Below are 16,498 nucleotides of genomic sequence, written 5' to 3'. Positions count from 1 at the left end.
AGCGAGAGAGAGACTAAGAGAGAGAGAAAGAAAGAGAGATATTCGTGTTTCCATGACATCCAAGGACAATGCATTGACTTACAAATGTTCATACTGTAGTGTGAACAGAGTACTCAGCATTTCGTTTTAGTGTAACCAAAACTTTTGGTTGAAAACAGACAAAGAAAATGTGACACTTACAAAAATACGACAATAACATTGAAGAATACCCAACAAAGCACATGTACTTCTTATTCCAGCACTGGACGGAAGTGCTACAGATGGTTTAAAATGAAGGACACTGCATAATAAAGTCATTTTTATATGTATTTTTTATTAAAACAATAAACATCCAAAGTGTTAGAGAGAGGAATAAAAGCACACTAAGAGTTAGGCAACTGGAACGTTTCATTATGAACTCAACAGTGCTCTGCAAGATAAAAGTTGTCAGTGTATTGTAACATCATGAATTATAAAATTCAAAATATAAAAAAGAATCAAATACATTTTTGAGGGTGATATCTTGCCAGTGAGGAAGCCAAAGGTACAGGCAGTGTGACGCCGGCACAAAAAAATAAACTATTAAACACTGCTGCTGCTATTTGGGACATTTAGTCCTTTATATATCAGTACACACATTATTATTATGAATATTATGAGAATCCAAATTATACAAAAAGCACAAGAGATGACTAATAGATGTTTAAAGTTGAAATACAGCCAGGAGTAATTTCAAAACGCCCCCAGTTTATGGGACGTATTAGCTCTACAGACACTGAGATAATAGTACGAGAAGAATTACATGTTTTGCTTTTTACAGTGCAGAAGCTGGTTTACTGAAATCCCCACATCTAACTTAAATTATCATAATGAAAAAGCTTAATCTTTAAATGAGATCTTTAAGCCAACTTCCAAAAATGTTGGCAAGTGTATTCCATGTGGTTTTGGTTGTTTTTGTTTGGCAGACAAGTCGAATAGAAACCCACATATTTAATGTTGTCACACATTATGTCAACAAAAACACCTTATTCAATGTCACCTGCAGTTTATCAATATCTTGAAAACATTTTGACTAATACTGCTGTAATATAATTGAAATCATGGACAGAAAAACAGACCAGGAGAGAGAGTGTAATGTCCAATAAGACGCTTTGTGAAAATGACCTCTTTAGGATTTATTGAAACAGACGGACGTGTTGCTCTTATAATCTGTTTCCAAAATAATTATCTGGTCGGAAGTAGAGATTAGATCAGAAAATGTAGGCCATCACCTGGTATGTGTGTTATGTATCTGTATGGTAATAGCAGCACACAATCCTAAATCACACCTGTGATTCCATGAGAGGATCCTTCACACTCAAAAATCTACTGCTTAATCAAAGCAGAGCTCATAAATAACTCTTAACATTTGATGATCTGAAAAGAAAAGCTATTCTTCGTCATGAAGTGTTAATGACTTGGCAGCACGTGAACACACATCAGTGTCTGAGCACTTGTAAACAGGAGGGGGGTGTTTGGGGTGACTGTGGTTATCAAATAAAGTTTGAACCTTTTTTTGGCAAAACAAAAGCATGAAACGTGTTGACCGTCTGAAGTAGATTTGTACACGTCTCGTCCCGCCCTCCGATCGATGCATCGTCGCCAGAAGAAACACCAGAACACAATAACCCAAAAACATTAAAATGTTAACATTGTTAACAAATAGTAATAATATTAAAATTTTTAAAAAGAATAAAATCTGGAATCCTTCTTCTGTACAGCGCCTGGCGATAGGTGAAACCCCACCCAGCCCAGGTGGATTTGGCAGTGGTCTAACACTTGTGCTTCATGGCAAGCTGTAGAAAAATGGTAGGGTAGGGGGGGTTGCAGGATAATACCATGAGTAATTCAAGAAGACAAATGTGCGAGTGGAGTAAAATGCTTGAAAATACCGAGCAGATACAACAGGCTGTACTAACTGTACTCCACAGTGAATGAAATAATATGAATGAAGAAAATGAAGAAATGTTTTTTTCAATTCAGATTAGATGAGTTTAGAGCTCCTCTGTTAGCAGAGGTTTAATACACAGGTGCTGGAAGGCTGGCAGGGGTCCTGGTGTTTTTTTATTCAGGCAATGATGAGTCAGGTTCATTTATCTCGTTAACAAGGGTTCTAATGGGGCTGGAGGATCATTAGAGAGATGACCAGGGACCACACACACACACACACACACACACACACACACACACACACACACACACACACACACACACACACACACACACACACACACACACACACACACACACACACAATGGGGTATGCTGTAGTAGAATGAAGAGAATTTAATTCTACATACTGAACAGGTGAGGGCAGCAGAGCAGCATGCAGACATGTTGATTAAAACTGAGCAGCTAAATCGCCTGCTGTCATGCAGTGAGGCGCAGTGAAGGAATTACAGAAGAGAACAAAGAAGAAGCAAGGTGACCCTGTCACAGTACTTCAGATGCACTTGGCTATGATTTGAAGTTACACTATGTGCAGAGGTCCACTTTAAACACATGCAGATGACTCAGGTAGCAGGGAAACTCAAATCCTTTATAAAACATCCTGTCAAGCCAAAGTCATGCTCAAACAGAATTGTGATAAAGTGCAGGAGTTAGTCTGACGAATCCCACAGGAATGACTTCTTTCAGTATTTCTATTGCCTTCAACAGAGGACTTCAGACACGCAGAAGTATGAGTTTGACAATAATATGCAGGATAAATGATAAGTTATAGAGGAAAATATAAAAAAAAGCTAATGGCAGCAAGTGAAATGAGAAATGCAGACAAGTGAGTGATTCTTCGTGGGGGTCCTGCTGGCATTTTCTCTAGAAACCACCGTAGCCGAGACATTTCTCTGCTTATCACAGACTTTGTAATTCATCACAGTGGGGAAGCTCATCTGTGAACAGTCACAGCAGCGCAAGGCTCCTCAAATGTCTTTCAATTATCCCTCCATTACTGGTGCGGCATTATGCATCATTCGAAACAGTCATTTCAGTGGGTAGTGAATGGCTTTACTATTAAAGTGGGCACATGTCAAGCAGCAAAACAAGGGTGGATATAATACTGTGTGCTATTAGAGAAGCGGCCATGATGGTCATAAGCAGGTGCTCTCATTACAAAGCAATAGATTTTTTCATTTTGTTTTGAAGTAAAATAATCATATTATCCTTATAACCTCATTAAACAGCCTGCTGCTTCAAAAGACAGCAAATGAGAGGAGAAAATGAATCGTATCTTCCCACAGCAGAGAGCAACACTGCTGAAAGGTTGGAGATGCAAAGAAGCAACTCTATGTTAAACCCATTAAGACCAGATGTGTGTTCAGATCTTTAAGACAGGGTGTGATGTCTGTGTGCTTCTAAGAGACCTTTCTTATCCACGATGTGATTGTTTTCAAGACGTGTGACTGATGACATACGTCGTGATTCCCTGACATACTCAAGGGACAGGTAAAATGTATTGTGGGAAATGTAGTTTGTTTCAGACGATGGCTGACGATCTTAGCGACTGGAGCGATATTGATGCAGAGCACACCAGTGTTTTATTGACAAAAACAACAGAGAAGATTCAGATGTTAAGACGCTGACCAAGTCAGAAAAGATAATGTTTGTGGAGGAAGAGGAAGGGGGGGGGACTCTCTACGAGGGTGGGAATTTCTCAGAGTTTGCCGGCCTTGTGTTTTGTTTGTTCATGAAGTTTAGGAAAACGAAAATGATTTACAACCCAAACCAAACGTTTAGCCTATCTTATCTTTATCTGCTTCAGAGGCTAGGTTAGGTTGGAAAACCTTCAGGTTTTCGTGGGCACTTTTATTCGGCACCTTCGGTCTTAATGGGTTCAGTAAAATGTTAATCTTTTGGCTAAAATAGAATAAGGTGGGATTCGTAGTCAGAATTTTGATGAGTTGTGTTAAAACACCCTGAGGCTATGCATTGTAATGCATCTTTCCCTCCACATCCACTCACCTTGTGTGCAGTGACAGCAAACTGTTCAGCACTGTTCATCATGTCCGCAGTCCTCTCCTCGGTCCGACCTAATCGCTCACCGCGCTCATTCAGAGCCTGGCTGGCCTTCTGTACAGCACTCGTCACACTGTCAGCGGCTGAGTGTAGTATACTGTTACCTGCAGATAACAGAGGGAACCAGGGAGCCAGAGCAGATGGGCAAAGAGAGTAAGAAAAGTGAAGGAGGAAAGACAAAAAGGAAAGAGATCATCAGTCATCTAATCATCATTAGATGGGTGTCATCCAATCAGTGACCCCGGGTATTACTATTTAATGGTTAATGGTGGAGGACTAAAACATGAAAAAGTAAATGGCCTTCCACCAGGGCCAACGAGGGAAGGTGGCTAATGACTTTTCTTCAAAGCTGATTTACTTCAAGGAAAGAGCAAGTGAAATTAACCTTTTCAAACTTAAAGGAATGCAACAGCGACACATTAACGCTGGATTTAGTGTCTCTTTTTAGGAGAGGATGTCATTTCTGGTGACATTCAGCGCTGCTTTGGTGCCAGCTCTGTGATTGTTCTTCTCTATTCTAACCTACAGAGCAACACAGAGGGGATGTGTGCTCTGCTTCACTGGCAGCCCTGGAGAGGAATCAGCATCGGCTATAAGACAGAACACATCTTCAGAGAGCTGTGGCAGCCCTGCGGAAGTATCTTCTGACAAGCCATTAATCCACTGCAGTGCTGCTGTTATGTGCTACGCTAACAACTCGCTAAGAAAAGCAATCTTCCTGCTGCCTTGTCTTTGTTGGCGATACAGTTGCATTTTTACAGTGGGGTATAATGTGTCATTAATATAAATGTGAGAAAATATCTGCATCGTTTTTTAAAGTCGTCACCTACTACTGATGGGATCTGCTATTTAGCTGGCCGGAAAGAGACAAGTTGAAAAGTAATTTTTAATTACAACAGAGCAGCACCACAGAGTCCTCAATGATTAAAAATGAGCACAACAGTCTACTCATAAATGACACATAGAGCTATTGGAGTTTGGTGTGGGGTGTAACAGAACTTCAAAACCTCAGTTTTGAGGTCACTGTTCAGTTTTCAGCAGAGAGCAACCAAAAAATACAAAACAATAAAATGCATATTTTCTCTTTTCGTTTTAAATGTAACCCTTCTTTATTTGACAATGGCTGTTGCTGGATCCAACCTACTAATAAGGTGCAGTTGCAAATGTAATCAAAGACTTGAGTGTGGGACTAAATCACTTTCAGCATGTCTTAAAACGTGTGTTCCAGAGTATTACGATTTGTCAGCTGCTATAAAAACACCAAAAAGCATTTGTTATTAAGAGTTTGGATACCCCACCCGGTCAAGCTGGGTTCAGAGGCTTTCTACTTGATTTTTTTTTTATAGTGCACATGTTAGTAATCAGGGAAAACATCAAACTCAGGTCGGGTTCAGACAGAAAATACAGAATGCCTGTTGGGTTCAAGTCCAGCTCGATTTGTTTTCTCTCTGTTGGGTGAGGATATAAAATCGCGACCTTCACCCTATTTCTTATTGCTTTGGCCTGGTCTGAACAGTTAGCAAGAGGATGCTAAAATGCCAAGGAGTATGTTGTCTACTCCTGCAGACAATTTCAAAAAGTTGAAAGGTTTGGGAAATAATAAAGAAAATGACAAACACCAGGTGATAAGATAAGCCAGAGGAAGTCTATATTCTCAGATAAACAGTAAATGAGTTTGAGGAGAAGAAATAGACAGAGCAACAGCTTGAAGGTGCTGACTGCATTAAGACCTGACAATCTTTTCCCACAGGAAACAACAATATAGTGAGTCTATGTCCCGTAGCATCAATGCAGGTAGTCTGAGTGACAGATAATTGGGACAGCTCCACTGCAGTGGGTTATATGACGGCCCCAAAAGCAGACGGCGAGGCCAGCTGGTTTTCTCTCACAAGAAGTTAACTTGATAAAGTCAAAGCAATTTTCTGTAGACACACAAATGTTCCGCAGACATACACAGATGGACATACTGCTCTTCATACCCACGCACTAGAGGAAATGGAAACTCTTACATCAGCTAATTTTCCAGAGATTACAATAAATGAAGCCCAGGTGCGAACACATCTGGACTAATGGTGAACTAATGATCACCTTTTCATTTTGCATTTGCAAAAAATTTGATACCAAAGTACAAAGTATAACGGTAAAATGATGCAGTACAACAAAGATTTAGTATTTAGCAATCCATCAAATTTGACTTGTGTAGCCCATATTTACAAATCACAATTTGTCTCATAGAGCTTAACAAGGCCTTTACTTTCTTAACTTTGAATATGACACCATGAGCAAAGTTATGTAACCACAATACCTTGCAAATGAGGATTCCAGATTACATATAACACATTCCTGCTCCGCTTCTGTCTGAGGGGGAAGAAAAAATATTTTCTCACAGTGGCTTTAGGTCTCCACTAGAAAGGAGACCTTTTCACCTTCAGACAGATTCCTCTTAATCTTCTCCTCCTGCAGAGTAACCCAGGGAGTAATACTCCCATCATCCCTCAATATCACCCCCACCCTCGCAGCCTCTCCACGCCGTTCACCCATAGAACATGTCTGCGCACCATTTTCCTTCTTCTCTCTCGGTGGTGGGCGGCAGCGTGGGCTCCCCCGGTGGAGAATGTAATTGCAGAAAAAAGGTGTGTGGGAGTGGTTTATGTTACGTGGTGCCCCCGCTGTGATCGGCTTTAATGTGTCTCAACTTAAAATGGTAACTGATCAGCAATCCCTGTTATTAGTGGGGATAACAGCAGGTCTTTGGTTTTACTTTGGAGATTCGCTGGTATTAATTCAGTCTGCATTTTAATGAGGCAGGGGTTCACAGTTTGTCCCATTATGACCCTTCTGCTGCACAGGTGAATCTAAAAGAGGAGCTTTTTCATTTTTCATCCACATACATTGTTGATTAAGAATGACCTGGAGTACAGTCTGGAGCCGAACCGAGAACATCCATGACACACCTCTCTCAAAAATGCAGAAGGAATTTTGTTGCTATACCCCATGATGTCCTCATAATAAGCCAGGGTTTCTTTAACAATGGAGAATGGAGAAAAAGGGAAGTTGTTTTCCTATCAACAAAATATTGTAGAAAATAGGAGCCGTGGCTCAAGGAAGGAAGAGGAAAGATCATTCGACGTCAACTTCTTTTCCACTTCAGCTGTAGGCAGTAGATAACAGGCTACACTGCTGATGGATATCAACAGGAACATGTCAGAAAATAAACACAATTCAGATTTGCTCTGAAGGCATACAGGATGGTTAATTTCAAGAAGAAACACCTACACAAAACAGATTGATGCAAATGATACAAGATGATGAAGTGCCTTTCATACTTTCACTCTGGCAGCGTGCATGATCATATCATCACTGTGCAGGGATAATGCTGTGGGGTGTAATGTGTGGGTGTTTGAAGAGAGAGTGTGTGTCTTACAATAATTTCCTTACATACTTATCTGCACTCCGACAAGTTCCATCAAAACGTCTCCTTATTACCCAGAGATTACCAGAGGGCTTTAAGGCTGCTGTTATTCACTCAAAAGAAACATGAAGCCTTCAAGGATTTCTTTAAGTGATCTCAATCCTACTCAATCGTATCCAGAGTCTCTTGACTTTAAAGTAAATTGTAATTGCCATTATTTTAATCCAGGGCGTCCTTTTCCCCAGTTTCTGCTCTTTTGAGATCTTGTTTTACTGGAGGTTTATGTAATTTCAGTTCACAGAGGACATACAGCATGATTACATTTTCCTAATGTTAAGTTGATGATCTGACTAACAAAGCTAAGTGCACACACAAAAAAATACAAGTTATGGTCACTTTTAAACTCATATTTACATTTAGCTCAACTGTGTGTGGTCCATTAAACAACCATTCTAGAAATCTCTGTCTGATGTTCATCTTATCAGCTTCACACTTGACATGTGTTTTATTCAAGGCCCAAGGAAGTGCAGTGTCGAATTTGGTGCAATTGGGACGCGTTCAATATTAACAAACTTTAAATAAACAGGCGACCAGCTCTCTGTAGCAGCAGCGGCTGGGACTCATCAACGTAAGTGACGCCGTTTATTACAACAACAGCACGTTCACATGAACAGCAACAACAACTGATTCCACTGGGTTCCGCGCACTGAGTCGAGCTTCACTGAACTTTGAATAAACAGGTGAACAGCAGCGATGGCGTGGGTTCAGGTCTCTGGAGCAGGTCTTTACTGGCCGGCTCAATTACTGCAGGGCAGTTTCAGAAAGAAAATGGCAAGCAGCATCACCACAGGTCAAGCAAACAGTCCATTCCAAACACAAACGGGCAGAGCACTAGTTAAACATCAATGACAGAATCACAAGGTAAAGGATAAGAAGCCAGAAAAGTACTGAAACTACAAAATACTTATTTATCTAATATAACATTTATTTTGTGTGGTGAGTGCATGAGATTCTAAGTTGGAATTTAAGTGTTATTGTGATGAATGAAGCTGACATAGATTATGTTAAATACAACAAAGTATAATGGATGCATCAAGGTTCTTTTAATGCTTTAGTAGGCTGATAAATAATATTTCTTATCTGATGACATTGAAAATGATCATTTCAATCTGACTTACTTATAGTCCTTAATTTATTATGTGCATGTTATTTCTTATTTCATGTAATACTACAAAGGCAAGTTTAAGTATTGATGCTGCTGTATCATATTATCTGATGGATTATGTATGAAATAAGAAAAAAACAGAACAGGCTATTTTAATCCTCACATGGGTCAGTTTAATTAATGCAAATCTTGACATTACCTGCAGCAGTACATGATAAACTATAGCAGAGGTTCCAGGGAGGTCACCTCCCCCGGGCAATCCTGATACACACCTATTATTTCTTCCTCGTCTCTTATCCAATCACTTTTCTTCACATTATTCCTGCAGTTATTCCTCATGCAGTTAATTCACAATTTCAGTGGTCACCCCCCAAACCTTTCATAGAGGGCAGTTCTCTCTATATTTCCAATTCCACCCCCCACCCACCATGAAGTACATTATAACCTGTAAATGCAGCTTACTATATATGTCTCATATACATTAAATCATAGTCTATTGGACAGCACAATGCTGCTTGTTCTCATTCCCACCTCCGCAGGCATAGGATCTTAACTAGTTTAACATCAGTCATCAACAAATAATCTCAGCTGTTAATTTAAAATGTGTGGATCAATGTTGAGGTTGACGACAAATGATCCTATTATAACTAGTAATAGAGCTGTTAGTGTGGAGGCCCTATTACCTTTTTGGCCCCTCCGGCATGAACTACATTTGTTATTGCATTATAATTTTGGATGTGTAGCAACTGAATGACACCTTCAATCTCATCAAACTCGGAAAAAAGCGAGGAGATCAATCTGCCCCTGACATTTTTCTGTTGGACAAACAGTTTGGCCTTTCTTAATCAGTTGGCCTTTTGTTTAGTCATGCTGGTTAAAAGGCATCAGCGAGCCACTGACGCCACAAACATGGAACATTCTGTCTTCAAAGTACCTCAACACTGCAGTGACACGGACATAACAACGGCTACTAGGTATTAATGAAGAGAATACTCTTAGCGGCTGTTCACAGAGCAGATAACATCTGCATCACATAATACACTAATATCCATCATTCGAGTCAAGACTAATCTTACATTTTATTTTGTTAAATTATATTAAGAAGTATAGAACAGTAAGAAATCCATTAGCACAGAATCATTCAATCACTGTACCAGAATAACTGTCATCAAACTGTGATCTACCTCTGCACATACAGTGCACAGGAGGACAGTGAGCACAAGTCACCTTTTAATGGAAACTTAAATTCCCTTCCAGCGTGTACTGAACCCCAACAGTGCTAACACACACACACACACAGTTTAAATTTGAACTAGAGTACAGCTCTGTAAAATTAACAACATGGGTCGGTTAAGTCCCTGAGAGCCAGGAGCACACCCTTAGTTCAGACCTTTGGAAAAACAGGATTCATTTTAAACTTTTTGAAATCAAACTTTGCAGAATGACCCAATTTATAATACTAAGACTTTCAAATGTGTCTTATAGTGTACTTAAGATATTGCTGCTGCTAATCCCTAATGGAAATCAGGTGCCCTTGGAACATATCTTGTATCATATATGTAGCACTATTTCTAAAACATAGAAAAGTATCTTAACAAACTACGGACGTCATCACTTGATAGTGGGAGATGTTTGTTTAACTTATTTTGTTTACTGATCTTGACTTCTTGAAGAGCTCAGCACATTTTAGTAAGGAATAATTCAGGGAGTTGTTTTGTAAACCATCGTCTTACCTTGTCTTAGCAGATGACCATGGTGGGCAACAAATTCTTTCCTCTTTCTGTGCAAAAAGACCTTGCAACGGAAAATGACTGAATCTACAGCTTGGTCTTCTGCGGTGAGAGAATTTTGACAGTCATGGTCAGATTTGATCTTTAAAACAGTTTTGAAATTAGTCAAGACAGGTTATCATTTTTGGGATATGAAACCACAAGTTAAAGGGTTCAGTTGTTTGTAGTTGTCATGCAACTGTTAAACTGGTTACTGTTATATCATTTATCTGTTGTGTAAAATGTATACTGCACAGTAAAACATGTATTACTGGGTATTTCTATGTTAAGGAACAGTAACTAGTGAGACACGTTGGTAAAAAATCCACTTCACGCAGGCTGCTTGTTCACCACAGAATGAAGTAGTCTTAAGCTTAACAAGCTCCAAGAATGTCAATGACGAGTTTGCCTCATACTGCAGGCTTAAAAACATTCACATATCTCACTGAATTACATTTTAACCTTGAATCTACCACGTCTTATTTGAATTTCTTTGCATATCCACATCAAATCCTTAATTAATTATTTAACAGGGGCCTTTACTGCTCTATCATATATTCACATTTTAAGAGTCAGAGACATTATTTTGATCATGGTGTTTACATGAGAGGCTAATAGAATATTCTATTCACATTACAGTCTACATATTAGAGCACACACCCTGATCAGGACATCATTGCGTCATTACGTCTGACGTTATTCTGCAAGTTTCAATACCCCATCCTGAAATAGTTTAATGTAGGAATCTGATGTATTCATCATTTTGGGTGTTTTCTATCTAATTTTGCAAAAGCTAAAACTCCTTTCCATTTTTCCATCTTGTTTACACCAAGGTCATGTCATCAGTCAGTTGGGCTAAATCAGTCAGTGAAAATGATACTAGAAATGATACTGCAAATCAGACGTACAGTATATATGTCTACAGCATACAGCTCAGGTCAGAATTCACAATAATGTAGTAATTTATAATTAATCAGAGACCACTGTTTACGCAGCTGTGTCTTGTTCAGACTATTGGCTGAATCGGGTTAATGTCGGAATATTGGTGTCAAACTGTGCATGTACACATAGTCATTGATGAATTACATTGATTACATGGCCATTGTTTGTAGTCTACTTTCATTTCCATTGTTAGTCAGCCTGGGAAAACAGTTCAAGACGAGGCGTGTGAAGAACCAAGCTGCTGCCCACCGACATTGTCAAGTTTTAACATCCCCAGTTCAGACATGCTCGAACCAAAACCCCTCCTGAGAGATCATCAGCTACTTTAATCATATGCTTGTTAGCTTGAACGGCTAAAGGGCGTTAAATGAAGTGTTTTCATTGCACTGATTAACACGTCTTAATTCCTGTCTCTGTGGCTCATATAAGTCAAAGTGAATTAACCGTGTGTATTTTATCTTTTCATGCGACTGCCATCCAGGGCATCTTTGCTGTTTGAGTCTCCCACAGTTATGGTCCCACACCTGAGCAGCGTCATGATTTTTGTTTTGCACTGGTGTGAGACTTAAACTGGAGTAGACAGATTGCTTCAGGCTGAAATCTTCACTGTTCCTCTTATCGCAAAGTGCGGGTCCTCTACACACTGGGAGCCAGGAGTTTATTATCAGATCATCACCCTGAAGGATTTCCATCATGGTGCTGATAGCTAGATCAATAGCTGATATTACAAAACCTGCTTTCACGGCCCTTAAACGTGTATTTTAAGACATTTTTGTGAGTAAATTCATCAATACATTACGAGGCTGTGATGTGCCTTATAATCATTTATGACTTGTTCAGTTAAAATAACAATAATTAAGTGTAATTTTCAGATCTACTGGAGGCGTTTGATTAATGTGGAACATTTGCACTGAATAATCCATCCCACTCTAAAGACCCCTGGGTTCAGTGCTCTCCCCAACACCACTTCCTTCCCACCTACACATTTGCAGGCCATAGTATCCACCAGGGGTACATGTAAGCGAGTTACACATGGACGGGGTTTTGCGGAGTAGGAGGGAGGTCAAGGCAACGTAACAGGAAGGAGAAGGAGAAGCAGCATCTTTATCATGAATGGTCAGATAGTGGGATCCCACACACAGGCTAAGGAAAGGAGCAAAAGCAAATTTGACAGTAATTATACTACCACACATACTCTACTACTTAATAGACCATACAGTATATTTTAGTGTAGTATAATGCAAAACGTTTAAAAAAAAATTTTCACCTACTTCTTATGTTTATTTATTTGTCTTTTTATCATAATTCTCTAGATCTGTATACATTTCTGTTCTATTGTAACTTTTTTTTGCATGAAGTGTGTCAGCTTTAACCAAGTTTTCATAACATTATCAATAGTTCTACGCCTTTCTCACAGCAAAATGTAATTTATAGTGATACAGTTCAAAGTTTTAAATCTGGTAAAGCAAACATTTTCTTTTCTATTTCAGGTAATTGATTCCTGTATGCTGGGCAGATGGACAACCTGCAGGCGGTTATGGAGTTTCCATAAATAATCCCATGAATAATACAACAGGTTGACTGGTGCTCACAGATGAGGTGTGGGGGGTAAACAGATCAATATCTGATCAAGACACGCAGCATGCTACATTCTCCACTGGGTTGCTCTGCAGCAAAAAACAACACAACTCTTCACCTACCAGGTAACAAACAAAGCAGCCAGGATATCACCAATTATCTGGTTTTACTTTTACATTTCACACGTCCGGCATGTTTGGGAATCGGTTGTGTTTTGACATGTTCTATCAGCGTGTCTTGTTGGGCATGAAATCAGTATTATTTTCAGAGGGAGAGGTTAGTTTTGGACTGACTGTTTCTTCTCAGTCTAACAGATTTAGTATCAGACAATAATTAAGGGACTGTTACAGCACTTCAATGTTATTTTGAAGGGTGGAAACCAATCAAAACCAATCACACTTCAGGCACACGGCGAAATATTAACGTCTCATAAATTAGAGAAAATGATTGCTTAGTGTTGTATTTCTCTGTGCTGTAAAACCAGTTGATCTGTGTCAGATGCTTTGAGTCACTGCTGATGTATTTTGTTGGACATCCTCGTTGACCTCGCTTCGACAGAGAGCTCAACAGATGCTGTGTACGAGGGAATAAGCATTTAATATGCATTTTCATACGCACCAGGTGCTGGTTGTCATCATACATAATCAGATTCGGGCTGGCTTACAGCACAGTGTGACAGCAGCGAGTCTGTCACTGCAGAGCCACTGTGTTATCAACAGAAATATTCACTGAGAACAGTTCAGGGAGCTTTTCAAATGGTCTTACCCCCCAGCAGTTTGGACTGACAGTTGATGAACTCTGGTTTCCGTGCTGAGCTGTAGCGCTGGCAGGTGTGGTGGAGAATCTGGATAAAGGTGCACTTCTCTCCTGCTGAACCGGCAACCCACTGGTCAAAAGCATTTTCAAACATCAGGTCAAACTCAGGAGAGTCCTAGGAGAGAAAAACAGTGAGAGGGTGGAGAATGTTATTTTGTCTCTACAGATTCTCAAGGCTATATTAACTAAATAAATACCAGTGGGAGTGAAAATGACATACTTTGTTAGGGTCGATGCCGTTGACCTGCCGTAGCTGGTCAATTGTCCACTGTGACCTTTTTACGAAGGCAGAGGATCCTTGGAACTGCTTCACCTTCGTGATGGATAAGTGGGAAGGTTTCTTATTTGTCACTGTGGAAACAAAAACAAGGAAACACATCACATGAAAATGCTGCAGCTAATCCAAACACCTACATTAAATTCCAGAGACTGAGGTCTCTGTGTAACTTCTTCAGATACCGTGCAGAAATTTAGATTAGGATAAATGTGATAGTTTGAGTCACAAGATGAGAAACATAACAGTCAAGCAAAAGGAATAAGCTCCTTTCTGTGGGCGGCAGAAACAAAGGGATCCATTAACAATGGACAATTCACTTTCGGTGCCAATAGCAATAGAGACCATGATAACATTTCTCATGAGAAGACAGAGCCCATGAAAAGACAAAACCTTTACATATGGACTTGGCTTTTGTAGTTGAAACTGCACTATAATCTTATATGTACAATATGCTGTGTGATGAATTTCTGTTGTATTTCAGCGATATAAAGCAAATATTTCTACACAACTGGCTTGAAGAAAACAAACACTTGTATTGTTCCTGTCTGAGTACAAATAGCTGAGTGCTTTTATACAGTGCTGAGCACAACTCATTAATCTTCACACAAGTGATGTATTTCCTCCGCTGCACTGCTGACTTAATCTAAGTGGGTAACAAATTACACTTTCAAGCGTTGAGAAACTGGCTTTAAAAAGATCACTAATGACAACATCAAACTGGGGTAAAACATTGTGTTTCCATTAAAATGATTAAGTATTGAAAATATTTTTTCATTCAGGAAAGAAATTGCAAAATTTTATGCGCAGCAAAAAAGAAAATTTTCTTATTATGAATAGAATAGGTGCCTATAACTTTCCTCAGATTTTGCACCTTCTTTCCAGTGACCTCATCACTTTGTCCTCAACATGGCCACTTGTGTCCTGGCCCTGAAAATCCATGCTCGACTCTTCCCATACAGAGATGACCCCGACCACGTATTTACAGATCATCGAGGCTCCCAGCTGGATGTGTGTGCATCTGGACACTGAACCCCTTTGTCTTGCTCAGGGGCAACATGCTCCTGTGTTGCTTTTTTAACCCCAGCAGCGAACCTCTGCTTCCGCTCTCTCTCTCCCATATTTGCCGTTGTGTCATCTCAGACAGAAAGGGAAGTGTTCAGGTCACTTTCACTGCAGCTGCCCTTTACTCACATACATTTCTCCAAAAACACATGGCTATCCTGCCGGCTGTCATGTTTCATTCGGCCTTTTGTTCAGGGTCACTTTGTGAAAACTCCACCACACCCGTGATTTTATGTTTAAAAATATAGGTAGGGGTTGAGTGTTACATCAGGTGATGCACTCAGTAAGTTAACTCCCCTGAGAGGAGGAATGTTTGGATGTGTTTTGTGTATCCATTTAGACAGCTGCAGTTAATACTCGAGGTGCTGCACTGAGGATGCAGGGTGGAACAGACAAAGGCAGACAGATACAGTACAGGCAGACTGGCAGACACTTCTTTTTATTCTCTTCTTTGAGGACTTATTTTTATTCAAACCGACAGCCACAGCCATGACAAACAGAAGAAGTGAGTGATCAGAGCTGTCTCAGGTCACACAGTAGGCTAATAGAAGAAAGACGATGACAGCTGCGTAATGAACCAGTGTGTTGAACGAAGGAGTCTGGAAACGTAGGTCATCCAATTCGCAGCAAGAATAATTGACTATTCATGGCAGATGATTGACTAATGCACAGAACTACATTCTCTGAAATGATTTGGTTGAAATGGGGTTTTACTTGATAAGTGAAGGATTGGTAGCTGAGAGATGAAAGACCGACAGGAGAGAATAAGAATTTAACAAGAAACCATCTCTCTTTTAGATGTCGCCTTAAATTTATCTTTCCAGAATCATCCTACTACTATACTTTATAGGGCTGAGAATCTGAGAAAATAAATTCAGCGACGTGCAAACATCAACGCACAAATATAAATCCTCACAGCAGCTTAGGGCCTGTGCATTTGTTCTCGACTCATATGAGGTCAAAGTGGTCATTGACAACTTAAATCTAATCAATTAATTTTTCCAAGCCTACGTGACAATTCAAAATTTGAAGACGCTCCTAAAGGCCAGACTTGAGTTATCATGTTCAAGACAAAAAAGGTTTTTGTGATGTTCTCATCAGTTCATCTTTGAGTCCAAGTGTGCATTTGTACCATATCTAAAGGATTCCCTGGATGTGTTCATCACATTCACACAACAAAAAGGTGAGGTCACTGAAACCTTAGACCTTTAAACACCAAAATCATATCACGTCATCCTTGACTCAAACTGAAATCTCGTACCAAATTTGAAGAAATTCTCTCAAGTCCTTCTTGAGATATATCCACAAGGATGGGACAGACAGACTGGAAAACGTAATACCCCAACGCAGGGGCATGAAAACAGAAATGGTAATTTTACAATAAGCTTTACCAACTGCTCATGTTTTATTGGTTGGTTTAATAATTTTTTTTTTTTACACCTAGAGCA

The 16,498-nt window shown here is 39.7% G+C and overlaps 1 protein-coding gene across 4 annotated transcripts in view; it reads right to left on the bottom strand.

Moving 5' to 3' along the window:
• Positions 1-293: 293 nt before the first annotated feature.
• Positions 294-16,498, bottom strand: part of stxbp6 (syntaxin binding protein 6 (amisyn)) — a 54,869-nt gene continuing 38,664 nt past the window's right edge. For 2 of the 4 annotated variants that reach the window (XM_069535111.1, XM_069535110.1), the window contains exons 3-7: positions 13,932-14,062; positions 13,661-13,826; positions 10,340-10,438; positions 3,976-4,133; positions 294-1,814 (exon numbers count right to left, since the gene is read on the bottom strand). In XM_069535111.1, the coding sequence (XP_069391212.1) occupies positions 1,791-1,814; positions 3,976-4,133; positions 10,340-10,438; positions 13,661-13,826; positions 13,932-14,062 (578 nt within the window). In that variant the 3' untranslated portion in view covers positions 294-1,790. The remainder of the gene's footprint in view (positions 1,815-3,975; positions 4,134-10,339; positions 10,439-13,660; positions 13,827-13,931; positions 14,063-16,498) is intronic. The other 2 variants (XM_069535112.1, XM_020098226.2) reach the window with 1 other exon arrangement.

This window comes from Paralichthys olivaceus, chromosome 12, assembly GCF_024713975.1.
Source record: "Paralichthys olivaceus isolate ysfri-2021 chromosome 12, ASM2471397v2, whole genome shotgun sequence".
Lineage (NCBI taxonomy): Eukaryota > Metazoa > Chordata > Actinopteri > Pleuronectiformes > Paralichthyidae > Paralichthys > Paralichthys olivaceus.
Note: the sequence above shows the minus strand (reverse complement) of the source record. Positions and strands in the feature narration are given on the sequence as shown.